Source organism: Sceloporus occidentalis, unplaced genomic scaffold (genome assembly GCF_023333645.1).
Source record: "Sceloporus occidentalis isolate IW3139 unplaced genomic scaffold, rSceOcc1.0.p SCAF_347, whole genome shotgun sequence".
Classification (NCBI taxonomy): domain Eukaryota; kingdom Metazoa; phylum Chordata; class Lepidosauria; order Squamata; family Phrynosomatidae; genus Sceloporus; species Sceloporus occidentalis.
Window position 1 is genome coordinate 19,108 of NW_028317327.1, and position 10,794 is coordinate 29,901.

Genomic DNA, 10,794 nt, shown 5'->3' on the forward strand with positions numbered 1-10,794 from the left:
TCCACAGACTACTATAGCGACCCGCTACCGGGCTGAGGTGGGCTGAGTGCAAATACTGGGCCGTGTGCAAAGGAGTGACCAATGGAGAACTATGTGAGGTTTGCTGTCACTATTGTATGTAAATGAGCCCCTTGTTCTGTTTAAATACTGGTGTGTTTTCAATAAAACTCAGTCCCTATTTTACCTCGATACGAGTTCCGTCTGGTGCTTGGGGTAATATGCAAAGGGCTCTATGCGTTTAACCCTTTGTATGCTGGATTTCCGTTTCCTGTCCTAGGCTTAAGGAGCAGCGTCTGACGGTTCCGTCACAGGCTGCAAGGTCAGAAGTAGTTAGAATTCTGTGGGGGAAAGTACTAAACCGAACAGGTGTGGCGAAAAGATCATTTGCCCCTGTGACGCAAACACCCAGACATGGTCAAGCTGAAGGCTTTTATTTTTATACCTGTGACCTGACATGTTTGTGACAAAATGTTCTCAAACAGCTTCTGCGCAGCAGTGACTTGCAGCAAATCCCAGATATCCAAAATGTTAGACATTGCAGTCTCTGCTTTGCAACAGCTGGAAAAAAAACAGTCCAATATATACGAAACCCCGGCTCATAAACATCAAAGACAGAGGAGGAAACAACGCCGTATCCAAAGACCTTCCAGATCTTACGAGTACATGGTTAACTGGAGCCACTGCAAGAGAGAGACAAACTCAGGTTATTACCCCACTTCCCCCAAAAATAATATGATTACGGTATAAAGAAGCATGGATGACCTCTAGGACCCCTCTGACAGAGGAAAGTAAAACGTATCACCATGTAGGAGAATTGGCATTATTTAAAATAGTGAGGAATAAAAGCTTCTCGCCTTCGCCAATCACATGCCCAGCCTACTCACCTCCTGAATTGTCACTTTAATCTGACCATCTCCATCTTTATCCAGGGCTTTAAAGGCACCTAGAAGCAAACAGCATAAGAGAAGTGTCGGGACACAAGGAACGTCCAAGGCGATCAAGGGAAATCGGTTGAAGGAAGACATCGATCTGAATCGACAGACTCATTCGTCACAACATTCAGAGAGAGAACAGACAAACCCAGAGGCGCTGCTTGGGGAGAGCAATGATTTCCCGAAAACCCCGTCTTACTAAATTAATCCAATAAATGGGGTTTTATATACAGGTAGATTGCCCCTGTGCGATGTCATTCTATGAACAGCACATTTACCAGAATCATACCAAAAGAGAGACAATCCAACCATAACAGATTTCCAAAAATATAAGATACCATATTATAGCTCTGTGCTCATCATTGTAGGCGAACAAGCCCCTTTAAAATGTTCAGCTTATGTAACCAAATGCAGCATCACTCCTAACCCTTTCATAGCATAACCCTAACCCATCCCTCAAGATTGTATTTTTATTTTCTAATGCATTTTTGAGTCCATTTTGCATGAACTCTAACAAACTTACTGCGTGCAAACTGGTGCAGGCATCCTTGGTGATTTCCACCCCAGCTGCTTTTACTGAAATCATGAAGCATTCATATAAACACTTCTTGCACATGTTACACTCACATTGAAGTCACTGAAGCCAATTGCATGTTAGAATGGCTGCTGCGTACCCCATTAATGACAAGTAGAGGACTGCAATGGGAGTTCTACTGAGCATGTGCAAGAAGCATACTGAGGTATGCACCATGTAGTCTGTAGATGCAGCTGCGGAGGAGCCAAAAAAACCCCCTAAAGAATACCTGCAGTAAAATGCACTGAAGGGCATGCAAGATCCACTCAAATACAACATGAAAATAGGACTTGAGAACCCCTTTAATTGTCATGTGTCACAAAAGCAGGAATTGATAAGCTTTTGCCAGAGAAATATCAAAAAAGGCTTCTTAAAAGTCAGTGTTATGTGATAAAACTTTTAGAGGAAAAAATAAAATGGCAGATTTGACAAGGTTTATTTAACTGTGCATTTTCAGGTCTTTATTTTTTTCATTTCCTCACTCTCTCACATAAAAGTGTTTATTACATCATAAAACCCAACCCAACAAAGATGATGGATCTGGCCATAGAGGTTAAAGCCCCAGTACGTGTATACCGGCAGTGGGCAGCATCATTCAGGGGAAGGTGGCGACCGGAAGCTCATGTGAGATCTGTGAATGCTGATCAAGTCAGTAACCATGCTGCAGGCCGCTACACACAGAACGGCCGCCTATAGCAATCAGTGTAAGGTGCCCACCTTGTAAGCAATTTAACCCTTTTCCGCTAATCATCAACCTGTTACATGGCTACCACCAAAACGTCCAAGAGGAAAAGCTGGAAGTTGAGGGTTCAGGTTTCAGAAGAGGGGGGCAGTAGGAGGCATCAGCCTGTGGCTACTCACGGAACATGGAGTCCAGTCGCACCAGGCAGCAGATAAAGTTATCGAAATCCATCTCTCCTTTCTCATCAGAATAACGACGAATGATCATCTGATACAGCTGGCCATTCAGCTGAAAACCTAAACAAAAAGAGGCAAATTACAACCTCTTACAGCAGATTACGGGGTTAAGAGCACTGAAGAGGGCTGAGCGCTACCTGCTGATTGGAAGGCTCCAGGAAGCTCATTGCTGCCTATGGTCCCCGAGCGATCTGTGTCATATCTCTTGTATATATTCTGGGGAATAAAAATATAACAATGAGAGGGGCACCTCAGGGGCCACATGGAGTGTGTCAGAGGATACTTCATTGGCTGAGTATAAACTCCATCTGAGTCCTCCGTACAACTGATAGGAGCTGCAGTTAACACCAAAGGTTTGAGTTCCTTTCACCGACATGTTTCTCAGTAAGCAACGTAATTCCTGGCCCTGAAGGTTATTAGATATTCAAAGAAAGCCCCTGGGTGCCGTTCTAGGTCCTTTGACACATATCGGGTGATTTTACACCTTGAGGGATCCATATGACTCTGGCAGGGGTTTATCGGAGCCCCAGAGCCTTAGAAAGAGCCGTGTAAACCCTTATGTGTGAGCTTAAAGAGAGTATGAAAACCAGTACGGGGGGTAGAATATGTGAAAAAAAAAAAAAAAAAAAAGATGAATTAGGACTTTCCTTTTTATATATGGAAAACACGGCTGCAGCCCTTAAAGAACACTCTCCGGGTGTTGAGGTATTTCAGTCAAGGTACACTAGGGGGCGCTCATGTATTCCATTCAATGAAAATCCAAAGTTATATAGGAAAAAAGAAAAAATATATAGTGTAGGTGTATAATTAAATGTGATCAGTCCTGCGTGTCGCAGATTTGCACTCACAATGTTCCTTTGATGTTCAATGCGTAGCAGGGGTCACATGGGGATCCACGTTGGGAATATATGTACAAAAGGAGAACACAAAAAGGATCCAATAGTGTGTTACTGTTATTATGTGCAGAAAACGCAAAGCGTGGAAGTGTACTTACACTCAAGCAGGTGTAAATGAGCCTGTGGTTCCTGGTCACAAAAACAGGTCCTGTCTGTGTGATCAGGTGCAGAAAAAGCAAAGCGTGAAAGTGTTTGTGAAGGTTCCGCTGGACTGAGGATCACACAGACAGGACCTGTTTTTTTGTGACCAGGAACCACAGGCTCATTTACACCTGCTTGAGTGTAAGTACACTTCCACGCTTTGCGTTTTCTGCACATAACAGTAACACACTATTGGATCCTTTTTGTGTTCTCCTTTTGTACATATATTCCCAACGTGGACCCCCATGTGACCCCTGCTACGCATTGAACATCAAAGGAACATTGTGAGTGCAAATCTGCGACAAGCAGGACTGATCACATTTAATTATACACCTACACTATATATTTTTTCTTTTTTCCTATATAACTTTGGATTTTCATTGAATGGAATACATGAGCGCCCCCTAGTGTACCTTGACTGAACCATTACGTGACCAGAAGGGCATCACAATCTGATGCCTTTGCTGATTGCGGCAAAGGTCGCAAATGCATTTAATTTGATGTTACCCTAATAATGCCTTTTAAAGGGTTTAGTTTAACCCCTCATTGGGGTAACTTTTTCATACCCGAGATTGCAGGTTTGATTACTCAACACATCAAATAAATGAAACGCTAGACATTGTGTGCCATTTGTTCCGCCTATCCGCATATCACAGCAACTCACAGAATAAGCCTCAAAACTTGCGTGAAAAATATTAAACCCACAGAAAGTCAGAAAAGAGGCAACTATTTTTTTTAACTACTTTAAATAGGCACAAAGAAGCAGATCTTGAGGGGCCACACGATCGGAAGGTTATGAAACCACAGGGTATCCCCTCCAATCCTTCAGGCCTCTCACCTGCAGAACTGTATGACTTCATTCACACTAAATATACCTTCTTCCAGACTCGCCAAGATCACTTTACCTGCCATTTTTTGATGTTGTTCCACAAATACTTAAACTCTTCGAAGCCCAATTTTCCGGTACTGTCACTCTGCGAGACGACGTTAAAGCAAAACCAGAACCCAACACTGCATGACCCCCCCTGCCAGACCATTCTTTTTAAAGGGTTAAAAAAGGAAATTGCCCTAACCCCATCCTCTAGATTGTCCATCTGGCTACACAACTCACACAAAGCCCAGTCCCATACAAACACTGGATGGGGACCAGCATCCTCGTAGGGACCGGAGACGATCGCCACTCTCTCTGCAGAGATGAATAAACCTCGTAGTACTGGATTCCACACAGCTGAATATATTCCCGGTGATTGCACTACCCCAACTCCGAGCAAACCACCCCCGTGCCACAAGGACCAATTCTAAGGATACATCCATGACGGCCACCATACTGCGGCACGAGTCCAGACTAAAGCCATCGGTCTTCAAATCCTGATCTGGAGTGGAAAATGGAAAATGTCAGATCTGCCACAAACATTTAAACTCATAACTATTTCAATAACATGTAAAAAGATCCTTATATTCGCCAACAACCACTCAGTAAACGAGAAAAAACCCTCACACTGCAATATAATAATACTAATAATATAACATGCCATATAATGGGGCATCAGACCCTCACACCCCCATATACTAATATAATGTGCCATATAATGGGGGGGGGGGAATCGAACCCTGACACACCCATATAATAATAATATAACGTGCCATATAATGGGGGAATCAGACCCTCACACCCCCATATAATACTAATATAAAGGGGGATCGAACCCTCACACACCCATATAATAATATAACGTGCCATATAATGGCGATCTAACCCTGACACCCCAATATAATACTAATATAACGTGCCATATAATGGGGGATCAGACCCTCACACCCCCATAATATAATGTGCCATATAATGGGGGATCAGACCCTCACACCCCAACATAATACCTTTAATATATCCTGCAGTATAACATGGGATCAGACCCTCTCACCCCGCTATAACACCAATATATCCTGCAGTATAATGGGGGATCAGACCCCAACATCCCAATACTAATAATATATCCTGCAGTACAATGGGGGAATCTGACCCCGACACCCCTATATAATAATATATCTTGCAGGGGAAGCGAAGGGTAATATGCAAGAAGAGCACCAGCTAGGACTTCAGTGGTGGTAGAGCTGGAAACATAACCTGAATAACCTATGAACAGTTAGCGATGATACTAATACCAAGCAGTGATTGGTTAAAGTTTTATACTTTAAATGCAAGCACCGTAGCTAGAATGACGTTCTTTCAAAGCACTGCAAGGTAAATGGTATGACCCATAATATTCAATCCACTAGGGACCTCAATAAATAACTAATAAGAAACCCAGCAACGCCTCCCCATGTCCTGTCCCTGGGACTCACTCACGTCTTGCAACCACTTTGTTAAGGATTCCCATCAGCTCCGAGGGACTGACTTCCATATCCTACAAGAAAACATTCAAGCAAGAGTTCAGCAAGATGTCTGCCTTCCAAAGTAGACTCAACGAGCTAGAAAACATATAGTTACATAGTACGTAAGGTTGAAAAAAGACCTGAGTCTATCATGTTTAACCCTTCTACGATCAGATACTTCTGTACTGGCAGCCCCTGACAAAAAGGTCATTCAGACAAAGTCTCTCCACAATATATAACAAAGGAACTGCAGCACAAGCTGTAGACCAACGGACTCACTGACGGGGTGAGGTGGCTGCCCGTTACACTCCCCCCACGTTATAACCATCCACATCTACGCACTAAGAGTAATCTCACCTCTCCTGCCAGCTGGCTGAAGAGCCGCCGGAACTGCCTCACTTCTTCACTCTCGTTCGCTTCGATGGTGGAAACGTGACTACGTGGAGGCTAAACAGCGAGGAAGGACACCCAGGTGAGGGCCCAGGGGCAGAAAACAAACACATCCAGTAACTTGCAGGAGGGACAAAGAGCGGGGAAAAGGTATAGAGCAGGCATGTCCAAACTTTTTTCGAAGAGTGCCAGATTTGAAGAAGTGAACATGTGCGAGGGCCGACCATTTTGCCTGACATTCTTTGAACCATTAAAATTAAATGTAAATTAACTATTTTATGCAAAGTTTATTGAAAACGGCATACTTTTCATTTTGTGACTTGGATGATAAATCTAAACAGGTGTTAAATCACTGCCTTTAATATCAAAAAAACAGATCCATATTTGTGCAACTTATCTGTGGGGCCTTATCAGTCCGGAACGCAGGCCGCAATTGGCCCACGGGCCGGACTTTGGGCATGCCTGGTATAGAGAGAAAAAACAGGTTGTAAAGAATAGGGGCAAATAGTTTTCATTTTTCGGGTGGAGGAAAGTCAGATGGAACGGTAGAGGGGTTAATTAGGAAGGTTAAAGGGGCATGTGGCATCTCACCGGAGGGTCTGGTCTGTAGTTTGCCGCAGCATCACTGCAAGAAATAATATACAAAAGACACCCACATTAGAACCCCCAGCCCAAAAAGGACAGTAAAACTGAGCAAAAACATTCTATTGATCACTATCTTTACACCCATCGCTATCTCATTTCTACATCTATCACCTCTTTATCCATCGCTATCTATCATATCATCTTGACACCTATCATTATACAATATTTTTATCATTTTATTGCCATAGTATCTCTTGTTGTCGCATCTGAATTAGGGCTGCAACTAACGATTATTTTAATAATCGATTAGTTGGCCGATTATTTTTTCGATTAATCGGATAAAAAAAAATATGCAAATTTTTTGTTTATTTAAAATTTAATGAACTGAATGTTAAAAAACAACTTAAAATTTACATTAACATTTTTATTTTGTTATGATGTAATAAAAAAACAATATTTTCAAAGTACAAAAACCCAAACACAATATTTATGAAACAAAATAACCCCAAACATTCTGAAAAGAGGTGGACTATTACTGTTCAAGAAACTTTGCCCCAGCCCTGGCACTTTGCACCCAGCACTTTGCACCCAGCACTTTGCACCCAGCACTTTGCCCCACCCCTGGCACTTTGCACCCAGCACTTTGCACCCAGCACTTTGCCCCAGCCCTGGCACTTTGCCCCAGCCCTGGCACTTTGCCCCAGCCCTGGCACTTTGCACCCAGAACTTTGCACCCAGCCCTGGCACTTTGCACCCAGAACTTTGCACCCAGCCCTGGCACTTTGCACCCAGCCCTGGCACTTTGCACCCAGCCCTGGCACTTTGCACCCAGCACTCAGCACTTTGCCCCAGCCCTGGCACTGTGCACCCAGCACTTTGCACCCAGCCCTGGCACTTTGCACCCTGGCACTTTGCACCCTGGCACTTTGCACCCAGCCCTGGCACCCAGTCTCCAACTCTGCCCTGCACCCAGCCCTGCCCCCACATTCTGCCCTGCCCCCACACTCACACCCTGCACCCACACTCACACCCTGCACCCAGTCTCCAACTCTGCCCTGCACCCCCACCCCCACTCTGCCCTGCACCCAGTCTCCTGCCCTGCCCCCACACTCACACCCTGCCCTGCACTCAGTCTCCTACCCTGGCCTGCCCCCCCACCCCCACTCTGCCCTGCATCCCCTGAAACCCCACCCCCACCCCCGCGAATCTCTCTGTGCGAACGGAGCCACACGCAACTAAAAGAAGGTGGAGAGTGCAGCGGAAGCGGGGAACGCTCGCGGAGGTAAGTAAAAGGAGCCGAGTGCTCCAACAACGAATCGATCACTCGATTAATCGATAACGGAAATCGTCGACAACGATTTCCGTTATCGATTATTATCGATTTTATCGATTCGTTGTTTCAGCCCTAATCTGAATGTGTTTCAGATTATGGATCATGTTTTATATCATTAACTTAGCATCTGGATAACCAGTCCAGACATGGATGTTTTGCCCCATTTATTGGCAACATTTAAACATTTATCAATCAATATGTAGATTTTTCAGACCATTTCATTCTGTTTAATATATATTCCGAATCGCTTATAAGGCTGCCTTTGTTATTTGCACACCGAGCTGATGCTAATTTAGTCATTCTAAGGGTCTGGCGGGGTGATTAAGACTGTGCCACTCTACTGCTTTCCACAATCAGTTTGTAGGCACTCAAGCAAAATCCATGGAGGTCCTGGCACATATCCCAGCAATGCATGGATCTGGATTATTTTGGCCATTTATAAATAGATGATAATGTTCTGGGCGCTTGGACGCAGTGCCACCAACAACACAGCAAATGTCTGCCCCCTGTGGCCAAGCTCAGACCGGCCATCATACAAAAAAGGGCAAATGCCTGGTGAGCAGATGTGGCCCCCCACTTTCCATATCGGCAGATGGTGTGGCCACACTTTAATCTGGTACTGGCCTTAACGCGCCGATATAGCCAGGAGTGGCTTCGCAGAAGTCACTGCAGCTTTAATGCTAAAGGTCAGGAGAAGCCACAAATTCCGCACCTGATGACATTGAAAAGTCCTCCCAGGACTCCAGATGCGTTAAAGCCTCCACCTCCACCTCCGAATCCACCCCCGCGGCCTCCTCCCATATACTGGTTGATCAGGAACATGATTAGATGAAACCTAGAAAGAGAAGAGGAGTAGAAGACATTACACCAAAGCGTGTTAGTACAGCTTCTATTCCATTCAGTCTGCGGTCTGGAGTATAAACCCATCCCAGATGGCTTCTTGTGCCCACAATCAAACCAAAAACGTCTTCAGCCTCCTCTCCTGGTACAGCACTGTGTACTTGGTTGTCGCTTAATTAACACAAGGTAATATTATTAATAACGGCAAGTTCCATTCCAGAGCTGGTGTTTTTGCCGTGCCGTTACCCTTCACATTTTATTTACTGGGCGCCAGCTGATGGGTTTCCGGGTCCAGAGAAGGGTCGGATTGGAAGAGTGAAAACTAGGGGTGGGAAGGCGAGAGGGGGGAAATCTTTGATTTTATTTTCTACAGGCCTTTAAGGTGTGGACAGGCGACATTAGTGTCAAAGATAAGAATCTCACAATTCTGGCTCCAGTCCAGCTCAAAACGTAAAGGGCCGGCTTGTGGGGGCATGACCCTGGCATCACATGGCTATTAACATTCGGGTACTCGGCTAAGTCACCTGACCCTATTCTAGCGGTGCGGCAGCTTGCAGTGAATGGGAGAAGGAGCGCTGCCTTCTAGAAAAGCTGGTTGTGGGGTTGACAGAGTGACTTGTGTTATCTGGCTGTGATGACTGATGTGTACCTTTGCGTGTGTACCATTAGTCTGACAAAGTGGTATGCGTGTTTCGTGTACACCAGTGAGTGTGGCATGTGTGTCTGAATGTATGCTGGTGTGGCCGAGAGCGATATGCGTGTCTGAATGTATGCTGGTGTGGCCGAGAGCGGTATGCGTGTCTGAATGTATGCTGGTGTGGCCGAGAGTGGTATGTGTGTCTGAATGTATGCTGGTGTGGCCGAGAGTGGTATGTGTGTCTGAATGTATGCTGGTGTGGCATGTGCGTCTGAATGTATGCTGGTGTGGCCGAGTGTGGCATGTGTGTCTGAATGTATGCTGGTGTGGCATGTGCGTCTGAATGTATGCTGGTGTGGCCGAGAGTGGTATGTGCGTCTGAATGTATGCTGGTGTGGCAGAGAGCGGTATGTGTGTCTGAATGTATGCTGGTGTGGCCGAGAGTGGTATGTGTGTCTGAATGTATGCTGGTGTGGCTGAGAGTGGTATGCGTGTCTGAATGTATGCTGGTGTGGCATGTGTGTCTGAATGTATGGTGGTGCGGCTGAGAGTGGTATGTGTGTCTGAATATATGGTGTGGCTGAGAGTGGTATGTGTGTTTGAATGTATGCTGGTGTGACCGAGAGTGGTATGTGTGTCAGAATGTATGCTGGTGTGGCCGAGAGTGGTATGTGTGTCTGAATGTATGCTGGTGTGGCCGAGAGTGGTATGTGTGTCTGAATGTATGCTGGTGTGGCATGTGTGTCTGAATGTATGCTGGTGTGGCTGAGAGTGGTATGTGTGTTTGAATGTACGCTGGTGTGGCTGAGAGTGGTATGTGTGTTTGAATGTATGCTGGTGTGGCTGAGAGTGGTATGTGTGTTTGACTGTACGCTGGTGTGGCCGAGAGTGGTATGTGTGTTTGAATGTATGATGGTGTGGCCGAGAGCACGAGGTGCGAACAAGCAGTTATTCTCTGTTCAGTGCTGGGAGGTCCGTGCCGGCGTACTTCAATCTCTTTGCCGAAACCAAGTTCTCTTTTATGCCCCCACCTTTGTGGTGAATGTCAGGGAAAGGCTTCTGGATACAAATGCCGCCCGCACCCAGACTCCATCCCCTAAGGGAAGGAAGCCATTGTGTGACTAAATCCACAACCTGAAGCTCACCCAGTTTTACTGTCAAGCCAAAAGCAAACA

The 10,794-nt window shown here is 45.4% G+C and overlaps 1 protein-coding gene across 1 annotated transcript; it reads right to left on the bottom strand.

The window, feature by feature from the left end:
• Positions 1-653: 653 nt before the first annotated feature.
• Positions 654-8,964, bottom strand: LOC149274087 (calpain small subunit 1-like). The gene is made up of 10 exons (XM_089505823.1): positions 8,855-8,964; positions 6,816-6,849; positions 6,192-6,281; positions 5,809-5,866; positions 4,770-4,834; positions 4,367-4,435; positions 2,562-2,640; positions 2,368-2,484; positions 885-943; positions 654-680 (listed from the first exon to the last, which is right to left on the bottom strand). Exons 1-10 carry the CDS (start codon positions 8,962-8,964, stop codon positions 654-656), a joined length of 708 nt encoding a protein of 235 aa, XP_089361949.1.
• Between the last annotated feature and the right edge of the window lie 1,830 nt (positions 8,965-10,794).